The sequence below is a fragment of the Pygocentrus nattereri genome, chromosome 18, assembly GCF_015220715.1.
Source record: "Pygocentrus nattereri isolate fPygNat1 chromosome 18, fPygNat1.pri, whole genome shotgun sequence".
Lineage (NCBI taxonomy): Eukaryota > Metazoa > Chordata > Actinopteri > Characiformes > Serrasalmidae > Pygocentrus > Pygocentrus nattereri.
The window spans coordinates 36351906-36374373 of record NC_051228.1 but is presented as its reverse complement, the minus strand read 5'-3'; the positions used below and the strand labels follow the sequence as shown (position 1 = coordinate 36374373).

At 44.3% G+C, this 22468-nt stretch overlaps 1 protein-coding gene across 2 annotated transcripts; it reads left to right on the top strand.

Annotated features, from left to right (window-relative positions):
- The first annotated feature begins 42 nt into the window (after positions 1–42).
- On the top strand, positions 43–18684 carry tmem135 (transmembrane protein 135). Of its 2 annotated transcripts, XM_017691414.2 has the most exons (15): positions 43–215; positions 1646–1773; positions 4273–4365; positions 5903–5936; positions 6123–6188; positions 7194–7240; positions 7344–7385; positions 7549–7719; positions 9679–9748; positions 10533–10700; positions 10887–10950; positions 14387–14463; positions 14641–14739; positions 17386–17453; positions 17645–18684. In XM_017691414.2, exons 1-15 carry the CDS (start codon positions 75–77, stop codon positions 17775–17777), a joined length of 1401 nt encoding a protein of 466 aa, XP_017546903.1. In that variant the 5' UTR covers positions 43–74; the 3' UTR covers positions 17778–18684. The 2 variants fall into 2 exon arrangements, with proteins under 2 accessions (XP_017546903.1, XP_037402857.1); XM_037546960.1 differs by lacking the exon at positions 7344–7385 and having other exon boundaries at positions 7423–7719.
- The last annotated feature ends 3784 nt before the right edge of the window (positions 18685–22468 follow it).

Here is a 22468-nt window from a genome sequence, read left to right as displayed (position 1 = left end):
TCGGTTCGAGCGAGAAGATCCGATTCGGAAGAACGACTCGTGGACGACTCGGGCATCGCTAGCCTTCGGTAGACATGGCCGCTCTCAGCAAGTCCATCCCGCACAGCTGCTATGAGATCGGACACACCTGGTGTCCGTCGTGTACGGTGTCAGTCCTGCAGGTGACAGCCGGCGCCCTGGAGGTCTCCTTCAAGATATACGCGCCGCTGTATCTAGTAAGTGTTTAGGGTTAAGGACGCTTGAGCTAACTAGCCGTAGCACCGACTCGCTGAAGCTGCGGCATCATCACAGAGCTTTAGCTTGTAGCCTTAGCGTGCTAGCTGACGACTTTTCCGCCAAAGCGAGGCCTGGATTTCAGTTTATTTAGCTCTTAACGCTTTCTGGAAGCTTTCTCGCTTCCTTACCACCTCTGTTATCCCAACCCGTAGCAACCAACCAAGCTAGGAAGGCGTCTTAATGTGCTGACGAGCCCGGCGCCTGCGCCGTTGGCCGTTATCTGATTGACCGTTTTCACTAGTTTTGTTAGTGAACTTAACGCCCGTGAATAAAAAGCACGGAGCAGGAGTCAGTTTAGTGTCCTGGGGAGTAGGTTTAGCCAGCTGGCTGTCAATAAATAGCCGTGATAGCCGACCCACTGGCTGTCCATGACTGTGCAAGTTTGTTTTTGTCCAGTTTCGCATGTAAACATTATGTAAACTATACCTACGAGGCAGGCAAAAGCCTTAACAATAGTGGTGAATGTCACCCAGCTTCCACTGGACTGGTCCTTGGTGAGGTCAGTGAGTATCCATGGCCTTAGGCTATCAATCCAGGAGGATCAGTGGAAAAACGGTCAGTTTGATAGCCGGTCAGTTCTTGATCAAATGCAGAGGTGGTCGATGTGGCTAAATGTAATATCGCGATACTTCAGGAAGGTTTTGTTTTGTGTTTTTGTACGATTTGTGACTTATTTGTGTTTATTTTACAGAGTAGTGCCACATTTAGGGAAGAAAAATGGTGAATCCATTCATTGATAATCAATATTTCACACTTTGCTGCACTAAATCCAGGCTGGACAGGATAAAAAAATGCTCTGACTTTAATCAAGCATGTTTTAAAGCACTGGTGATATCCACCACATGCCCAGAAAAGCATGCTGGGACGTTGTGATGTTATCGTAATATTGTGATGTCACGATATTGATAAGTATTGTCATATTGCCCAGCCCGGGTCATATATACTGTTTAGTTATGTTCAGCTAGACCTGATGAATGTTTGTTCAACATTGACAGCTTGCAATAGTTGCAACACTCCGTTTGGTTGCTCTGTCTAGTAGCTCATTGGTTCTGGACAGTGACCTGACCGTAACCTGTTTCTGATGTGGGAGCATGAGCTCAGCACAGAGGGCTGACCTAGTTGCTGCCTTAATCTAATGATTGTGGCACTACTATGCAATTGATCCCTGTGGCATTGGTATCTTTAAACAGCAGAGTATTGCATTAATCCTAGATCTTGAGGACGTTGGGGTGGGATGGTCATTAATTAGGCTGCTCAAGACCAAAAGTTATACTTTAGCTGTGTTTGAGTGAGCAGAGTGAAAGCCTGCCCTGCACAGAACTGGAGCACAGGTTGTACATTTCACCCAAGCACATGCCTTCCACCCCAGATTGCCGCCATCCTAAGGAGGAGGAAAAAAGATTACTACAAGAAGAGGCTCATCCCCGAGATCATGCAGTCCACGTCCTTTCTGACCGCAAACGGAGGCCTGTACATCGCCTTTTTCTGCATACTTAGGTAAGAGCGCAGCCTTTCTCAAAGAAAGCGAAACCGTTGTGACGTTCTCCTGAATGATGGTTCTGTAAACAGGCACTAGACAGATGGCCCACCAACCTTTGTATCACTGCTCTTATCAGCTGGTTAAAGTCCGGGGATGGTATACGGGATCCTAAAGGCTGAAGCACTATTGCGCTGGCTTTATGGTGGTAGAAATGACAGGAAGGTTCGAAATACAGTGCGCTTTGTATCTGAGACTTTGTGGGGCATAACAGGTCAAAACGTACTTGCTTATATTATAAAGAGCTGGGCTGCTCACTAATAATAAATAAATAATTGGCAATGTCGATAAATGCCAGTGTTTTAGTATTTAAAGCCACTGGTATGTGATGGTATGTGGTGAGGCTTTGGGCCTTTTCACACCAAGTCAAAGGTTCACCGAGCGCTGTACACCAACGCTGATGCCGCCCGTCACGTCACAGCTCGTGAGCGCGTTTGCAGTTAGTTTCTTTGCCCATTTAAATGAATTGGGAGCTGTTCCTGAAGCCGGGCCTCAAACCCTGCATAAACACACTGCCATAGAGAAACAAGCTGTTCTACTACACTTTTATTACACTGTTAGAAATAAAGGGACCGTGCAGGTCCATGACTCGTTCATCAAGGTTACAAACAGTGTAAACGTTCCCTCAAAGGTACAACAGCGGTTTTAAGGTCCGATCGTGTACCATAAATAAGTTTTCCCCCAGTGGAAAAGTAGATATTTGTATCTTTTTATAAACGAATGTTTTAAAACAGAACCATTTAGTAAAAAGCCTGGAGAGCTTCTGTTTATTATCAGACGTGTGGGATCGGGATGTGCACAGGCACTCGAGGACTCGGTTAACTGTTCGAGGTGCCGGTATTCAAACACTGGTGTGAGTGTTTGTTGTTTTTCATCACATAAAGTCAGAGAAAATATACAGACCATCAGTTTCAGTGAAATTTTTGCTCATGTGTGTGAGTAAATATACCTCGCTACTTGGAAATGTGAGTGCCTTAATCTATGCCCTTTCCCAAGGATGCATTGTTAAGGACGTAACTAAGGAAGCCGGGATAGCATGGAAGCTGCTTTGATAGGAGGATCAGAAATAGTGAAAATTGATTTCTCTGACAAACTAACATGTTAGCACATCGTCTAATAGAGATGGGGGGGAAAACTGTGAGAGACCATGAGTTCCTGTCAGCATTGAGTGAAGGTCAGTGAACCAGCACTGTGACCGGAAGGTCGCCGGTTCGATCCCCAGAGCCGACAGCACATGACTGAGGTGTCCTTGAGCAAGACATCTAACCCCCAATTGCTCCCCGGGCGCTGCGGATTGGGCCGGCCCCCTAGTGTGTGTGTTCAGTAGTGTGAATATGGTGACGGATGGTTTAAATGCGGAGGTGAAATTTGCCCGTTGTGGGACTAATAAGGGTCAGTTAATCTTAATTAGCTCATCTGAGCCACTTTCCATTATGTTACTTAACTGAAACCAAAACCTACCGATCTCCTTCCTTTATTTTTGAATAATAAAACTTGCTTTGAAATGTTTTACTCAGCATGATGCTATTTTTTTTGTGTAGCACCAGTGTTGCCACCTAAAAAGGTTAGCACAGCTCTACATCTGTTTTTATCTGGCTTTTTTTTTGGCATTACTTTTTTCCCCCTTCTCCACGGTTAACCAGATACATCTTATGAATACTTGAATTTCAAAATTAGTCAGAATGCACATCCCTAGAATCCCTGGGAGTTGACATCTCTGGGAGTTGATATCCCTGGGAGTTGACATCCCTGGGAGTTGACATCCCTGGGAGTTGACATCCCTGGGAGTTGACATCCCTGGGAGTTGACATCCCTGGGAGTTGACATCCCTGGGAGTTGACATCTCTGGGAGTTGACATCTCTGGGAGTTGACATCTCTGGGAGTTGACATCCCTGGGAGTTGACATCCCTGGGAGTTGACATCCCTGGGAGTTGACATCCCTGGGAGTTGACATCCCTGGGAGTTGACATCCCTGGGAGTTGACATCCCTGGGAGTTGACATCCCTGGGACTTGACATCCCTGGGACTTGACATCCCTGGGACTTGACATCCCTGGGACTTGACATCCCTGGGACTTGCTGCAAAAGTTTTAGATTTATTAAAATCATATCTGCATTTTTGAGCCATAAAAATCAGCTTGGTATGACGAGACTTCCCAGCAATAAAAAACAAAAATTAGATTAAAAAGCTAAATTTTTATGTCACTGTCGTGTTGAAGCTCACAGGGAAATGAAGTGAACCCAGGACTGCACTATTTTTATTAATAACACTGATAAATCAATAAGGGAACTGTATTCTGTGGTGGAATGAACAACCTAGACATTATGCTGCGCTGTAGTTAAATGCTTCTTGCTGCTAGTTCTGAAATAATAATTGATTCTGTAGCTTTCTTTTCATTGACTCATCCGATTCAGTTCCTCTTTGCTTTTCTTTTACGTTTCCTTCTCTCATCATGCAGGAAGCTATTGGGTCGTTTCTACTCCTGGACTGTGGGCTTTGGAGCTGCGCTGCCTGCCTCATACATCGCTATTCTGATAGAGCGCAAAAGCAGGTGGGCTTTAACTCCACATCAGAGAATTGCTGAACTAAGTAGTGTATATGACGTCATCTGTGCATGAAACTACGCTTCATATTCCCGTGTTTCACATGGCGTCACACGGCATAGTCAGCGCCGCTTTGAGGGCCGAATCAGGGGGTGACCGAGCTGCGCGACGCCTTCAGTTTGCTGTGCTTTGTGATTGATTCACCTGCAAGACGTGACGGAAGCCGAGAGACGAGACACACAGACCTTTAATTCAGTGCTTTCACTCCAGGTTTGGAGCCGCCGCTCTGCATAGTTCAGTGTTTCTCTCTGCTGTTCACACCTCGTTCAGCTCCAGAAGGGATTAATCAGCTAATAAGATCAGGAATTTTAACCGGGAAGCCACAGTTATGCAGGACAGGGGTTTCAGGACTGGAGCTGAACTCTGAACTAACTGCACCAGCAAACTTACAGAATCACGTCTGTCGACACACGACGTCGTTTTCCGTCCCACGACATTCAGTCTGATATTTAACGTTTGTTTCTCAATTCAAACGTCATTTAAATCAGAAACAGAGAGTAAAGTTATCCCGGTGGTCTGCAGCTCCGTTAGGGGGACAACTGTTCATCTCTCATCAGCTAAAGGCCTCTAAAGGCCAGCATTGCTCACATCTGTGTTAATGAGCTGATGTCGTTTCTCTCCTATGATCAGAGCTTTTCTCCTCTTTATGCAGCACCATGGGATCCTTTACCCACCCTGATGTGAAGATAAGGTGGGCTTCTGTGATGAGGGAGAATAGGGAGAGGGGCTAAGCATGAGATAAATATAAATGTCAGGAAAACACAAATTTGGTAGCTTTCCGCCAGGTTAACTGGGACCAGGAGTTCAGTGTGAAACTGTATAAGGATCGCAGACTATTTTATTGGCTTAGTTAAGGTCACTTTTTTTTTTCTTTTAAAGTAAGAAGAGTAATTTTAGCCATCTTTCACCTCCATTCGTGTGGAGCAGCGAAGCCAGAAATTCAGTCCCAAATATGGTGGCCACAACAGATAATATCATGTGGTTGAAACCCAAGGAATAAAGAGATCAGAGTGGATCTTTGAGAGAAGTTTGAGAGGTTGTGCTTCTGCTACCAGTAGAAACTTCAGAATCGTCAGTGTCCAGTTTACCAAAAGCATCGGAGTCAGCGACACGCAACGCCGGTCCTGGAGGGCCAGTGTCCAGCACAGTTTGGGATTTTACCTACTCACTGATTACTCATTAGGTTTAGTGAGCGTATTTGAGCAGGGACACCGCCAAACGGTGCTGGACACCAGCCCTCTATCTTAACCAGTAGAGAGAGTGTTCTGTGTGGTGCTCGCTTTACCATTTAAGAACCATCTTGGGGTTAAGATGCTTTCAGGAAACCCAGCCCAGTGGTTTCGGTCATAATGCCAGATGAGGGCATTAAATCCTGCCTTTTGTTTACCAACTTGTATGATGATATGCACAGTGCACTGATGTTTAAGCTTGAATCTAAATGTGCATGGCCTTCAGGCTGAAGCTACCGCATTTGTCTTTATACAGGAGAGGACTTCTGACGATATATATGGCAAATTTGGTAAGGCACTTAAGCTTTGCGTCAGGAATGTAAAGACGTTGTTTTAAGATAGCCACTATCCCACGTTAATGTGGGAATTTTTATTTTTACTTTGTTGTTTTTGCGTTGAAGGAAACTCTAGTTAAAGTATGTTTGCTTCACACTAAGATGAAACGTAACTTTAACTATGCTTGTCCTGTTTTTCAGGCAACTGAAACAGTATTCCGGATGGCTGTCGCACGTGGCATTGTTAATCCTTTAAAGCACGGAGAGGTAATAGAGCATGTAAATACGCCGATCAGGCATAATTTTATCACCACCTCCTTGTTTCCACGCTCACTGTCCACTTTATCAGCTCCACTTACTGTATAGCTGCACTCTGTAGTTCTACAGTTACAGACTGTAGTCCATCTGTTTCTCTGATACTCTGTTACCCTGTTCTTCAGTGGTCAGGGCCCCCATGGACCCTCACAGAGCAGGTACTATTTGGGTGGTGGATCATTCTCAGCACTGTAGTAACCTGACCTGGTGTTAGTGTGTGTTGCGCTGGTCTGAGTGGATCAGACGCAGCAGTGCTGCTGGAGTTTTTAAACATTGTGTCCACTCACTGTCCACTCTATTAGACACTCCTACCTTGTCGGTCCACCTTGTAGATGTAAAGTCAGAGACGACAGCTCATCTGCTGCTGCACAGTTTGTGTTGGTCATCCTCTGGTCCTTCATCAGTGGTCACAGGACGCTGCCCACAGGATGCTGTTGGCTGGATATTTTTGGTTGGTGGACTATTCTCAGTCCAGCAGTGACACTGAGGTGTTTAAAAACTCCAGCAGCACTGCTGTGTCTGATTCACTCACACCAGCACAATGACAGTGTGACCGCAGTGCTGAGAATGATCCACTGCCTCAATAGTACCTGCTCTGTGAGGGTCCATGGGGGTCCTGACCACTGAAGAACAGGGTAACAGAGTATCAGAGAAACAGATGGACTACAGTCTGTAACTGTAGAACTACAAAGTGCAGCTATACAGTAAGTGGAGCTGATAAAGTGGACAGTGAGCGTAGAAACAAGGAGGTGGTCAGAATGTTATGCTTGATGGATGTATGTATATTATATGTATATATGTGCCAGTCAATATGATTACATGCTAACATATCTAATAACATGCTACACTACTGTGGATATATTCTATATTCTTGGACCTCATATGAAAAGTAAGAGGAGATGTTTTTTAATGTTCTTCTTCTAAAATCTCTGTCTCATTGAGCACATTGCCTTACAGGTTTTGCTCTTCTGCTTGACTGCATCACTCTACATGTTTTTCTTCAGGTGAGTGAATCTGATAGATGCTCGAGAAGACTTTGTGAACCTACTGAAAGCAAGTTTCATAAATTTACATTTAAATATGGAAATGTATTTGTTACATTTTCAGATGTAAAGATGGACTTAAGGGCTTTGCTTTCTCAGCGTTAAAGTAAGTGTTGATTGTGGATCCGTATGTGTTTGTACAGTGCGTTGTCTTCTTATCTACCATCGTCTGTCGTCCAGGATAAGACCCGAGCAGAACGGCTTGATTCCTGTGTCGTTTACTCCGCTTGTTTGTTAGCTAAAGAGGATTATGTGTTTGGCTGGGGCAGATTTATTGTAGGAAAGGAGGAGCTCCCCACACATTCCTACCAGGCGGAGACCGCCAGCGCTTCTCGCTCAGAGAGGGCAGACGTCCCACCCAGCCCTCAGCCAGAGGAGGGACGGGTGTCGTCCCGAAGGGGGGCCATCGCTGCCCTGACGCGCAGACTGCTAGACACTCTGTGAGTATGCATGGCACGCTGAAGATGTTATTCTGGCCGTGAGTGTGGACGCTGTGGGTCGTCTCTGTCTGTGTGGAAGAGGCTGATTCACTTTGATCGCTGATGCAGGTGTTGGTTCCAGGAGAGGCCTGGGCATGTATAAAGGGTGTGTATGCACTATGACTATGTACGCAATGATCGGTATTTATGAAAGAGGAACTTGTGAAAGTGAGAAATATGTGCGGTTCCTCATACTCTGCAGCAGATGTGTGGATGTTTTGGGGAAGAATGGCAACAACTGACAACTAGTGGAAAGCAGTTACTCATAACTAAATCCAAAAAACATAGAGGGAAGTCTATTCATACATGGTCAAGTCCAGTGTGCTTCTGATATTGTTGTTGTTGTTGTTGTTGTTATTATTATTATTATTATTACCACCACTCACTAGGTAGGGCCCATGTGCCAAACACAAGGCCCCCCGGTTAAGTCAGGCCTGTGACCCATTCAGCCAACAAAATAATCTTAGTTTTCTATTCTTAGTAGCCCTTTTCATGAGATGTATTTCAGTCCCCAGCATGCATTGCAACAGTTTGGCTTCTGACCCCCTTCCCCAACAAAAATTTGTCAGCCAGAGGTTAAACAAACGGAAAAAATGCCTGGTGTCTAGTTCAAGTAAATAGGCAGCTTATTTATTTATTTATTTATTTTAATATATTTGACAAAAAACGGCCTAAAATGAAAATATTTAAATATATATATTTTTAATAAGTATTCAATGGCATTCGTTAGGTAGGGTAATATTGCTTACAGGTCATTATGATCATTACTATTGACAATAGTTTGCATAAAAGTGTAAATGATTGCGCATAATTGAATCCTCTGGCTGCAAAGTTGGAGGACAGTCTAATTAGGAGTGAGCGGGTCCTCACATGCAGTTTTGGGCAGAAGAGAGAAAGCGGCTATTAATGGGTTAACTGTGTGCTTTTTTTTGGATCTTTTTAATGGGTAAATATTGGCGTGGGTATGTGTTTTGCCATGTTCTGATTTACGATGGGTTTATGTGGTTTTTCATAAAACTGACTTGAAACGTTCATCCAGACAAAAACAACGACATTAGCGCACAAGAGTCGGAGACCATCCTTCATTTATTTCATTTCTTGTCACAGTGGCCAAGTTACAGGTTTTTCTGCGGAGATGAGATGCAAGATAACCCATTCGCATAAGGAAGGGTCAAGTCAAAGAAAAGCAAGCGAAGACACAAGCTTCTGAAAGTGGAGTGCACAAAAAATCACTGTTAAAGGACAGAGAAAATGCTCCTAACAGCTATCCAGGACCTGCTAAACCACCAAAATGGTCCCAGTACTTACAGCTTTCATCTTTGAGAGAGAGGAGAAAATCACGTTCTTCAGATTTGAAGAAAACCCACAGTTGTTTCTGTACATCCTTCCACGGAAGACACCTCGGTGCTAAGCGTCTAAAAGGATGTCAAGAAGTCATTAATGAGAAGAAAGTAGGCAAACAACGAGAACATGGGCAAATCAATCAAAGACGATTCAGGCCCTGAGCCTGGTGTTGAAGCATTCTGTGTTCGACCACGTCCGTGTGGAAATGCCGAGAGGCCAGCGTCGTTTGGATTGTCAAAAGCAAGAAATGCAACAAACTTCAAAGACTGAACTTCGGAATAACAGCCCCGCAGATTTCTTTGATAAACTGAAATCAAATTTCCCAAAATAGAACAGAAGCTGTAACAAAGGCAAAGGGTGGACACAATTCTGAGAAATGTGATATTATATAGTACTTAATGGCCATTTAATAGGAATTGAAATAAAAATAAATGAAGGGTGGTCTCTCACTTGTGCAGTTAGTATATGTGTATGTATGAATTTAATGGTGATTTTCTGCCCCAATCAGCTCTAACTGGTCATAGAGGCAACATGGTCCTGGATGTCTTCATTCTATACTTTATTCTCCCCCTTCAGATGCAAACATGGACCTAGACATAGATGTTGCAAACACTACCAAGACAACTGCATCTCCTACTGTGTTAAAGTAAGAGCCTTCTTTTCTGAACACTTAAGCAGTTTATTTTGTACTCACCACTTTGTTTGTGCAGAGAAGAAGGGACAGTTGGTTTAGGAACAAAGCTAGTTGTTTGCACTTGGTCAGAATCAATCATTGCAGTTTGCTCCTTTACTGGCTATGCAAAGGTCATTGCCAATCTGATTCAATACATTCCGTAATCATTATAGATTAAGACTGAGGTCTTTATTATCACTCTACTCAACAGTCTGATGAACATCTCTGGTTACATGCTCACCTCAAATAATCCGATCCACAATGATCGTGCGTGGAGAACCGCTTAGTGTAGACGTTACCATGACAACGAGCATCACGTGAGTCCAGTCAGAGCGAGATGAGCAGCAGTGAGCGGTGCTTGTTTTAATTGCTTTAAAATGAAGGCAGAAAAATGTACTTCACGTCTATTATGGAAGCGGCAAGAGGAAGACGTCGCGTTCTGAGACACACAAGCCGGACCTCCGTCCCACCGCCGTCTTGTGTTGAATGGTATAAACTTTCACTATGACGCGACGCACATACAGAACGGACTTAGACTTTCCGATAGGGAATGTAATCAGATACAGGCGTTTACACGGATATTATTCTTCTATTTAACGGATCATTACTCACCTTGGATAGAAGTTGTATTCCGAATGGCATAAATTGGACTAGACTATTCCGACTGAGATGTTTGCATGGACGTATTCCATTCTGATTGAGCCATTAGTCGGATTATTAGGCTGCATGTAAAGTCATCTCTTTTATGCATCTGAAGGGCTTCATCCGAATGTTCAGCGTGGGCTACCTCATCCAGTGCTGTTTGAAGGTTCCGTCGGCATTTAGGCAGGTTTTCACGAAGCCCTCTCGCCTTCTGTGGCTGCTCTACAACAAGGAGAACTTCCAGTTAGGAGCATTCCTCGGCTCTTTTGTCAGCATATACAAGGTAAAGCCTCTACCAAGGTTGTCTCTAATTCTGAGTCTATACTGCTGTCATCAGCTGCTTCTCAGAGAAATGCCGAACATCTTAAAGATACCATTCTTATGAAATGGCTTCCCTTATCTCAGTATCTCTGTCTCACGCTCTCTTATCTTGTTGCTTGTGTTGTTCTTCTGTCTCTTCTTCCAAAAGGGAACCAGTTGCTTCCTGAGGTGGGTGCGTAACCTTGATGACGAGCTTCATGCTCTCATAGCAGGTAAGCTTCTGTGTGCATTCCCTGGTCCTTTGCTGGTTTTCTGCTTTTAGTGCCAGTATTTTGACCTTGTTTACTTAAGGGCTGTCTCTGTAGATGATACTAGTGTTTGAATAGTATAGATAATAATAGTATAGATATAGATAATAATATAGATAGATATAGATAATAATAGTATAGATAATAAACAGATGATAATAATATCCATCCATCCATCCATCCATTATCTTTCGCTTGTCCGGGGTTCGGGTCGCGGGGGCAGCATCCTAAGCAATGAAGCCCAGACCTCCCTTTCCCCAGCCACTTCCACCAGCTCTCCAAGGGGGATTCCGAGGCGCTCCCAGGCCAGCTGGGCGATATAGTCGCGCCAGCGTGTCCTGGGTCTTCCCCGGGGTCTCCTCCCAGGTGGACTCGCCTGTGACACCTCCCGAGGGAGGCGTCCAGGAGGCATCCTAACCAGATGCCCGAACCACCTCAGCTGGCTCCTCTCGACGTGAAGAAGCAGCGGCTCTACTCCGAGTCCCTCCCGGATGACCGAATTTCTCACCCTATCTCTAAGGGAGAGTCCAGACACCCTGCGGAGGAAACTCATTTCGGCCGCTTGTATTCGCGATCTTATTCTTTCGGTCATTACCCAAAGCTCATGACCATAGGTGAGGGTGGGAACGTAGATCGACCGGTAAATCGAGAGCCTTGCCTTATGGCTCAGCTCTTTCTTTACCACAACAGACGGGTAAAGAGCCCGCATCACTGCTGACCCAGCACCAATCCGCCTGTCAATCTCCCGCTCCCTTGTACCATCACTCGTGAACAAGACCCCGAGATACTTGAACTCCTCCACTTGAGGCAAGAGCCTATCCCCGACCCAGAGAGGGCTCTCCACCCTTTTCCGCCTGAGAACCATGGTCTCGGATTTAGAGGTACTGATTCTCATCCCAGCCGCTTCACACTCGGCTGCAAACCGATCCAGCGAAAGCTGAAGTTCGCGGCCTGATGTCCCCAATAGGACCACATCATCTGCAAACAGCAGTGATGTGACCCTGAGGTCACCAAACCGGACACCCTCCATCCCTTGACTGCGCCTAGAAATTCTATCCATAAAAATTATGAATAGAATCGGTGACAAAGGGCAGCCCTGACGGAGTCAAACTCTCACTGGGAACGAGTCTGACTTACTGCCGGCTATGCGAACCAAACTCCAGCTTTGTTTGTACAGGGCCTGAATGGCTCGTAGCAAAGAGCCATGTACCCCGTACTCCCGAAGCACCTCCCACAGAATACCCCGGGGAACACAGTCGAATGCCTTCTCCAGATCCACAAAGCACATGTGGACTGGTTGGGCAAACTCCCATGAACCCTCCAGAATCCTGGAGAGGGTGAAGAGTTGGTCCAGTGTTCCACGACCAGGGCGGAACCCGCACTGTTCCTCCTGGATCCGAGGTTCGACTATAAGCTGGACTCTCTTCTCCAGTACCCCTGCATAGACCTTGCCAGGGAGGCTGAGGAGTGTGATTCCCCTGTAGTTGGAACACACCCTCCGGTCCCCTTTTTTAAAAAGAGGCACCACCACCCCAGTCTGCCAATTCAGTGGCACCGCCCCCGATGTCCACGCAATGTTGAAAAGGCGTGTCAGCCAAGACAGCCCCACAACATCCAGAGCCTTGAGGAACTCAGGGCGGATCTCATCCACCCCTGGAGCCTTGCCACCAAGGAGCTTCTTAACTACCTTAGCCACTTCGGCCTCAGTAATGGACAAGCCTATTCCCATGTCCCCAGACTCAGCCTCCTCACTGGAGAACGTGTCGGTGGGATTGAGAAGGTCCTCAAAGTATTCCTTCCACTGCCCAATGACGTCTTCAGTCGAAGTCAGCAGCACACCATCTCCACTATATACAGTGCTAGTGGCACACTGCTTTCCCCTTCTGAGTCGCCTGACGGTTTGCCAGAATCTTTTCGGAGCCGACTTAAAGTCAGTTTCCAAGGCCTCACCAAACTCCTCCCATACACGGGTTTTTGCCTTGGCAACAACTGAAGCCGCAGATCGCTTGGCCTGTCGATACCTGCCAGCTGCCTCTGGTGTCCCACAGGCCAACCATGCCCGGTAGGACTCCTTCTTCAGCTTGACGGCATCTCTCACCTGGGGTGTCCACCACCGGGTTCGAGGATTACCGCCCCGACAGGCACCAACTACCTTACGGCCACAGCTACAGTCAGCCGCTTCAGCAATGGAGGAACGGAACATGGCCCATTCTGAGTCAATGTCCCCCACCTCCCCCGATTTCTGGTCAAAGTTCTGACGGAGGTGTGAGTTGAAGATCAATCTGACAGGTTCTTCTGCTAGACGTTCCCAGCAAACCCTCACTATGCGTTTGGGCTTGCCTGGTCTGACCGGCATCTTCCCCCACCACCTGATCCAACTCACCACCAGGTGGTGATCAGTTGACAGCTCAGCTTCTCTCTTTACCCGAGTGTCCAAAACACATGGCCGCAAGTCCGATGACACGACTACAAAGTCAATCATTGAACTGCGGCCTAGGGTGTCCTGGTGCCATGTGCACTTATGGACATCCTTGTGTTCAAACATGGTGTTCGTGATGGACAAACTGTGGTTTGCACAGAAGTCCAAAAACTGAACACCACTCGGGTTCAGATCAGAGAGGCCATTCCTCCCAATCACACCCCTCCAGGTCTCACTGTCATTGCCCACGTGAGCGTTGAAGTCCCCCAGTAGGACAATAGAGTCTCCAGGAGGAGCACTTTCAAGCACCCTTCCCAAGGACTCTAAGAAGGCTGGGTACACTGAACTGCTGTTCGGTGCATAAGCACAGACAACAGTCAGGACCCGTTCCCCAACCCGAAGGTGTAGGGAAGCTACCCTCTCGTCCACCGGAGAAAACCCCAACATACAGGCACCGAGTCGAGGGGCTATGAGAAAGCCCACACCTGCCCGCCGCCTCTCACCATGGGCAACTCCAGAAAAGAATAAAGTCCAGCCCCTCTCAAGGAGATTGGACCCAGAGCCCAAGCTGTGTGTTGAGGTGAGCCCGACTATATCTAGCCGGTATCTCTCAACCTCGCGCACCAACTCAGGCTCCTTCCCCGCCAGTGAGATAACGTTCCAAGTTCCAAAAGCCAGTTTCAGCAACCGAGGATCAGAACGCCAAGGCCCACGCCTTCGGACACTGCCCGATCCACAACGCACCGAACCCCTACTACTGCCCCTCCCATTGGTGGTGGGTCGATGGGAGGATGATAATAATATACAGATCCAAAATAATTCAACGTTATATTCAGACTGTTGGCTTAGAATTTAAAACCACATTATCGTGGCAGCACACAAAGAACCCTTTTTGGCACCTGTATGTTTAAAAACGAGCTCAAAGATGAATATTAACAAGTGATCAAGTTTAAGTGAGTAATCACGATTCTCTCGTTTCAGGCTTCCTCGCTGGCTTGTCCATGTTCTTCTATAAGAGCACCACCATCTCAATGTACCTCTTCTCGAAGCTGGTGGAGGTGACCGAGTTCTTTCTATGTCTTATGAATACGTAGCTCTCAAAGTTGTTGCACGGCGTCAAAGTAGATAAAGCCATTTCTGGCCTTGTGTGAACGTAGTTAGCCCATTTCTGATCTTCTTAGCCTCTATTTCTGAGGACACTGTGCTATTAACCTCTTAATCTCTTCTTTGGTTAGACAATGTATTTCAAAGGCATCGAGGCAGGGCGCTTCCCCTACTTCCCTGAAGCTGACACAGTAATCTATGCCATCTCGACCGCTATCTGCTTCCAAGCGGTGAGTCAGATTTACCCTTCAGAACATGCAAATGAAACAGCACGACAGAAACTTTACACGAAGCGAACACGAGGATTAAAGTCACACCTTCATCATCAGAGTTTAACCATAACTGTGGACAATAATGAGCGATTTCACCCGTAAATTAGGATCAGGAGCGAATTTGGATACATTTTAATGGATCAGGTAAACAGTGGCGGTGTGACGACTTGGCCCGGTGCGATGTAATAGGATATCATCTATAATGTATAAGTACCCTGATGGTGATGTGTCAAAGGCGATGATCTGCTTTTTAGGAAAAGAACTAATTTAGCGTTATATAATGTTTTTAAATATTGTCGCATTTCGCGCTGTAGATGAAGATTTCTGCACAAACCGTTGAGCTTCATTCATCCAGAATAAACATGTGAACGTTTCCTGAAATTTCGACACTACGTTGAGAAACCGGGGTCCACCCTTACACTCCAGCTGGGGGTGGTGGTGAGATTGTTAAGAAGCTGTTACGCCCACATGGCTTCAGCTTTTTACTTTATATTAACTCAGAGCGATTAACTGGGTTAAAACATGAGCTAAAGTGACAGCACATTACTGTAGAACATCTAAGTCGGCTCTAGTCTGAAGAGATAGCTCTTCTGATCTACGTCTGGCTTATGAGTAGTATTGAATAGTATGTGTACAGAATGTTTTATTCACTTATACAGTTAAACACTGCATTTAAAAGGCTACTGTGTGGCATGAGGGAAATATTATAGTGTTTTCTGTACAGCTTAGTGTGCCTGTGGTCACATAAATCATGGAAACTCTGCTGTATTGAGGGAAAATGCCTTGGTTTTAATGTGGAAAGCATGTCTCCATGGCTTTGAAAACCGCTTGCAGTCTGCCGTTTCTCCAACAGGGAGCGATGTTGGCACACAAGTCACCATGACACTGAAAAACTCTACAACCACAAGAAGAAATTTTTTATTTCTAACTAGAAAGCATCTTTAAAAGTGGAATTAAAATCACATAGAACCAGTGTTAGATATCACCCAAGCCTAGTGCCGACATTGTTCCGCGCCACGATCCAATACCAGAAATAATGCCTTAAACATGGAAACTCATTGGTGAGGACATCACCCAGCTGTGGCAGTTACTGGAGCATAGCGAACGGCGCTTGACCGTGTTAGAACGTCCTCTCACACTCATTTTCAGCCAGTTAGTAAGAGCCACACTTTCTACAGAATACAAGATCGGCTAATTGAAGCACTTGCAGTGCTCAGTTCGTTTAATATTAATATTGCCTGCTGTCTGTAAATACAGCGAATCCAGTCTCATATGCCATGTAAACATGTAAATAGATATACTTTGTTTATACTATGTAAACTTTATTTTATTTCTCTTGTACTTTAACTTGTGACTAGATTTATTTCTGTTTTGTGTTTTTCTGCAAAGTGTATGTAAGTTTATGTGTAATCATGTCTTGCTACTTAAACACCCCAGTTTCATTCCGGGATCAATAAAGATCTGTCTGTCTATCTGTCCATCCATCCATCCATCCATCCATCCATCTATCTATGTCTATCTACCTACCTACCCACCCATCTGTCTATCTACCCATCTTTTCTACCCATCTATCTATCCATCTATCTAGCCATCCATCCATCCATCTATATATCTGTCTATCTAGCTATCCATTCATCCATCCATCTATGTCTATCTACCCATCTTATCTACCCATCTATCTATCCATCTATCTGGCCATCCATCCATCCATCTATATATCTGTCTATCTAGCTATCCATTCATCCATCCATCTATGTCTATCTACCCATCTTATCTACCCATCTATCTATCCATCTATCTGGCCATCCATCTATATATCTGTCTATCTAGCTATCCATTCATCCATCCATCCATCCATCCATTCATTCATCCATCTATCTATGTCTATCTACCTATCTTATCTACCCATCTATCTATCCATCTATCTGGCCATCCATCTATATATCTGTCTATCTAGCTATCCATTCATCCATCCATCCATCCATCCATTCATTCATCCATCTATCTATGTCTATCTACCTATCTTATCTACCCATCTATCTATCCATCTATCTATCCATCATCCATCTATCCATCCATCCATCCGTCTATCTAGCTATCCATCTATCCATCCATCTATGTCTATCTACCTACCTACCCATCCATCCATCCATCCATATATCTATATATCTATCTAGCTAGCAATCCATCCATCCATCCATCTATCTATCTATGTCTATCTACCTACCTACCCATCTATCTGTCTGTCCATCAGTCCCTCCATCCATCCATCTATCTATCTATATATCTATCTGTCTATCTTCAAATTATTTGTCCCACACAACAGTGAAAATGACAAAGTGGTTTAGGCAATCGTCAAGAAGTTTTGTGAGCATTTCTTGTAATTGTGATTAGAAAACGTGTCATATCATGATGCAGAAACAACCGTGCATATATATATATATATATATAAATAACATCGTGAAATTAGCACATCGTTACACCCGTTAGGCTTACAGTTAGGCATATTAGGGATTCGGGAAGTATAAAACTGAATATTGTCCGTTTTACTGTAATATGCAAAGTTTAGTTTGACTTTTCCTGCACTCTGATTTTTCTCTCTAGGCGGTGATGGAAGTGCAGAACCTGCGGCCATCGTACTGGAAGTTCCTGCTAAGGCTGACCAAGGGCAGGTGGGTCGTGAATTGACTGTTTGACCCACAGTGCGTAGCTGTGGTTATTAGAGAGAGCGGACATGTCTCGGAGGCAGGCAGCGTGGGCGTCTGAGTGTGGGCGCTCTCTGGCACAGTGAGCGCAAACTGAAAACAGAGCTGAAGAAATATGTTGGCTAACACTCAGCCTACATTTGTTTTTGAATCTTCAGGTTTGCTCTGATGAACAGAAAAGTACTTGATGTGTTCGGGACTGAAGCATCTAGACACTTCAAAGACTTCACACCCAAACTGGACCCAAAATACATGATGTTTCCTCCAGGCATGGACGTGGAGCTGAGCTAGTGGACCAGGCCGACCGCCACCGTGATGCTTACGCCACATAACCAAATTCTAGAGAGTTGGGTTTGTCTCTCACTTCTACCTTCGTACAATGTGAACGGCATCGCCTTGGTTGAGAGCATAGCTTTTCTGGTGTTGCACAGAGGCAGTATTACGTGTTCATATCTGCTCATAACCCTCGGAAGTAAATTGGAGTTCTTGGCAGAGCTGATCAGTTTCACCTTTTATGGCTTGTTTGCTTTTACACCAGTAGGTGAAAAGCCTCGTCATTCACTCGATACAAGCAAGACGGTAACTATTATAGTTAAAATTCTGAAAAATTGACACGATGCCTCAATTGGCAGGGAGAATGTAGATGTTTTAAATTAGAGATTTACATTTTTTTTTATTATCAACCATGACACTTTTTGAGTTCGACCTCTGGCTGTTTGTTGGGATAGAACTTTTCTGACCTTCTGTTTGCTCCGTCTCAGTCTGTGAGGGCGGTTACTGGACGACTGTAAAGCAGGCCTTACTTACATCAGGGTTTCCTATGTTCTGTTTTTTTTTTTAGTGGTTTCTTTACTGACATTTTCAGTAGTGCACAAGTTTTATCCTAATTTAAAAAAAAAAACAACTGGCACTGCCCAAGAGCTAAACTGATAGGTTATTGATAGGGTATTTACGGACCTTTGGAGAAAAAGCCAGATAATCTGGGGTGGAGGGATGATAATTAAACACATCATAGCCAGAGTTCTCAGTAGCACAGATTTTATTTAAATTAGCAATAAGCATCTAGTGTAAAATAATAGTGATATAATCAAGTATTGCTGTATACATGTATGAAACTCTGTAATTTATGTAAAAAGAAAAAAGCATAATGTCTTTTGTTGATGTTTCTATAAGCGCAAATGCTTTCTATTAAAAAAAAATCTAAAAAATGTGTGATTTCACTCACTTCGAGTCATGTCTGAAGACATAAGTAGTAATAAATGACCGGTATCAGTCAGTGTCTGACGTAATTTACAGTCAAACTGGGCAGATTATGCTTTTTTTTGAGTAATACAGAAAATTATGCAAAGCTCAACTAAAATTAATTCACTGTTTTTACAGGTTTAAGTACAGGGTGATTAAAAAATATCTGATTTCAAAGCGCCATATTTTTACAGCCGTGAGGCGTCTAGGAACCAATCACAATCCAACTGTAAGAGGGGGTCTTAGAGTTTCTGACTGGCTCCCTTCAGTCTGAGAGGAGATGAGACCCCTGAGCAGAGCGTTCTGCGTTCTCCACGTCAATAAGAGTGAATCCGTCATAACTGTGCAGGGTGATTTGTGGGCAGTGAAGCTCCAGCAGCTCAGAGCGTTCGGCGCTGGTTCCACAGCACTGGATGATCTCCGAAATCCCACTGAAAGAGCCGTGAGAGCAGCGACGCCCGACACGCTCAGTCCAGTCTGGGATGAGTTTGACTGTGGTGTTGATGTCGTCCGTCCAGCTGGAGGAGGTTCAGACTGAGACCTTGTACAGTTACATAATAAACTTCATGCTCATTTAAACCGTTGATGTATTAAACATTTTATGTTGCACTCCGTGCTGGAGGGTAGTCTGACTTTTGCACAGTACTGCGTACTTTAGAGAGGGTTGGATCTCTGCGTGCCAGGTGACGGGCGCAAGTGTCTGCTCTTGTGCTCTTGTGGCAGCAGGAAACGGCCTCTTTTATTAGCGACTGCTATTGAGCGTCCACATCTCGGCCACTTTTATTAGTGGCCGCCACAGATCAGGAATCGCTGGAACCGCCACATTCCTTAATAAGTTGCATCCTACAAGCAATGAAGGCTTTAAGGTTTTTAGGACGTGATCAGGAAAATGATGTCTGAGTAAATAACCCACAGCACACATGAAGCCTCGCTGAAACACTGCGAAGGTCTGTTTGCTGATGTCTGGGTTTTGTTCAGTGAATATTTAGCGATGTGGAAATGTTCATTTACTTCATCTGGTGATGTTTGATCGATTTGATTTTTTTTTCATTTGACTCATCAGTGAATTATGGAGCACTGTTACTTTTATTTTTTGAGGCGCTTCTCAGGTGCATTTGTTCTGTCCTGCTGCCAGAGCTGCTCTCCCATGGTCAGAGGTTCTGTAAATTGGTGTTGGGGACTTTTTACAGCCCGATTGTCAAAAAGCTGAGGCTGAGAATGGAGAAAATACCCAATAGCAGTATAAAGAGATCGTCAAGAAACGCTGAATTTCCCTTAGTTCTTAAACATTAAATATGAAATGAAATAGTAAATATGAACTATATACAATAACATGATTGCCACATAGATAAATCCAAAGACATGAACAAGAAAAGGTTTTTAAAAAGTCAGAGAATAAACATGATGAGTGTTGTTTAGTGAAGTGCTAACAAGCATAATTTAATGCAAGTGTTAAAAACATTATTCATGTCTTAATAATGTTGATGAAGATGCTTTATTAATGTTAATAAATGTAGTCATTTTCACCAAAGCATTACTAAAAGAATTACAGCAAAAGAAAGAAAGTTGGGAAAAAATTCAACAAACTTATAAGAGAGGGACCACAAGTATCTAGACTGGTTTAAGCCTGCTTTAGTTAAAGCTTAACTCCTTCACATGCGTACGTGGCATATAAAGCCCTTATTAATAGTAAACAATTTAGACAGTAGTGGTCCTGCTATGATGTTTGGTTTGGAGACTGTGGCTCTGTCTAAAAGACAGGAGGCTGAGCTGGAGGTGGTGGAGATGAAGATGCTGAGATTTTCGTTGGGAGTGACCAGGATGGACAAGATTAGAAATGAGCAGATCAGAGGGACGGTGAAGGTGGAGCAGTTTGGAGATAAAGCCAGAGAGGCCAGGTTGAGATGGTTTGGACATGTGTTGAGGAGGAATAGTGGATATATTGGGCAAAGAATGTTGGAGATGGAGCTGCCGGGTAGAAGGAGAAGAGGTAGACCTCAGAGAAGGTTTATGGATGTAGTGAAGGTGGACATGGAGATGGTTGGTGTGAAAGTAGAGGAGGCAATGGAAGAAGAAGAAGATTAATAGTGAAAAATTTAGCTCTTTGGCTACATAACCCATTAGTTTACCTAAGCTGTAAGCTGTATTGTGTGTCATACTGGCCTTGTGAATCTCTATATACATTCAAACAAAAGTTTGTTTTAGCCTAAAGCTTGAAATATCACGTTATTCCAACACGAAGGTGTCACAAATTTGCTGAAAGCCCACATAAAGTTATTAGGAGTCTGGCCACTTCCTATTTCCCGCATTATATCAAAAACAGGACTGCTGAACAGCAGAGGGCGCTCGCGAGTTAGCCCTTAATGAATTGGAGTGAGTGGAGCTCAACCAAAGTTCAAAGATTCTAATCACTCGCCCAGAACGTTACTTTAACTTTAGAAAGTAGAAGGATGGATTTCACTGAAAAACAAAGAAATCTCACCTGTATGTTTCCTTCATTGCTACAGTAAACGGGTTTTGGGCAGCTGGAGGCGGGGCTTTACTGCTAGAGCATGATGATTGATGGGCGAGCGGAGCAGCTCATTGGCCGTTCGTGCTCTCTGATGTCATGAATGTACATGAGGCCCCGTTTTAAACTCCTTTAACTATAAGAGTCTAAAAGCTCTTAAAAATGTCACAGCGGTGTTAAAATGTTTTACGCTGCTCAAAACGTTTAAGCATTTATAAACGGTGAAGGCTCCATATCAACTCACTCAGGAGCGCCCTCTAGTGTTGGAGAAACCCAGAAGACATTGCAGAGCGGGAATTCTCCTCTCTACAAGTCCTCTGGTCCGGCCGTGAAGTGGGATTTATTGTCCACTAGAGGGCGATGCGGTACTGCAGTGAACAGAGACTGGAGGCGTCGTTCCTCCTGGTGCTTGAGAGACTGTAAGTGTAACTGGTCATTTCCTGGACAGTGTAGACGCTGTAGACGCTGTAGACTCTCCACCCTTATTATCTTAATGATGACCAATGCGACACAAAGTCGTGAGGAACAGCACACGTTTAAAAAGACGGTTCTTTAGTAAAGACAGTGGTTCTATATAGAAGCGTTTCATGCTTTGGCTTAAATAGTTCTTAGCGTGGTGGAATACGGTTCTTCGGCTCGGGGGAGAATGTGTTGTATACACTTTTATATAGAGCCTTTTTGAAAATGGTGCTATTTAGCACCAAAAAGAGTTCAGCCGTTTTTGTTATGATATATAGAACCAATGTCTTTATTGAAGAACCCTTGAAGAACCTTTTTTTTTTTTTTAAAGTCTGTGTATATCATATATCGTCTACCCTGTTCACTTCTTCTGGTTATGTTTATCTATTTAAAGAGCTTTTAGGAGCTACAGTAGAACACGTTTTAATGCCATAAGAACTGGAATGTTCTGTGTAGAACCATATACAACACGTTCATCAGTCTGAAGACCCATATCACCATGCAGAGAACCATTCAAGCATGCAAATGATTCTCTGAGTGTTCATGATTCCATATAGAACTGTTGTCTGTTCTAAAGAATCCATTAAGAACTGTTTTTAAGAGGGCAGAACCCTTTTTGGTGCTATCTAGAACCATTTTCAAAAAGGTTCTATATAGAACCATATACAACTATGAGTGCATTACCATGCAAAGAACTATTAAAGCATGCACATGGTCTTTGCTGAAGAACCATTGAAGAACTTTTTTTTTAAGAGCATAGCCACTGCAGAAC

What these genes read in the sequence shown, in the direction of transcription:
- tmem135 (XM_037546960.1), top strand. Translation starts at nt 75, where the DNA reads ATGGCCGCTCTCAGCAAGTCCATCCCGCACAGCTGCTATGAGATCGGA. An exon ending in CGATATATATGGCAAATTTG is followed by an intron (nt 5,937 to 6,122) that starts GTAAGGCACTTA and finishes CCTGTTTTTCAG; the next exon opens with GCAACTGAAACAGTATTCCG. An exon ending in CCGCTATCTGCTTCCAAGCG is followed by an intron (nt 14,740 to 17,385) that starts GTGAGTCAGATT and finishes TTTTCTCTCTAG; the next exon opens with GCGGTGATGGAAGTGCAGAA.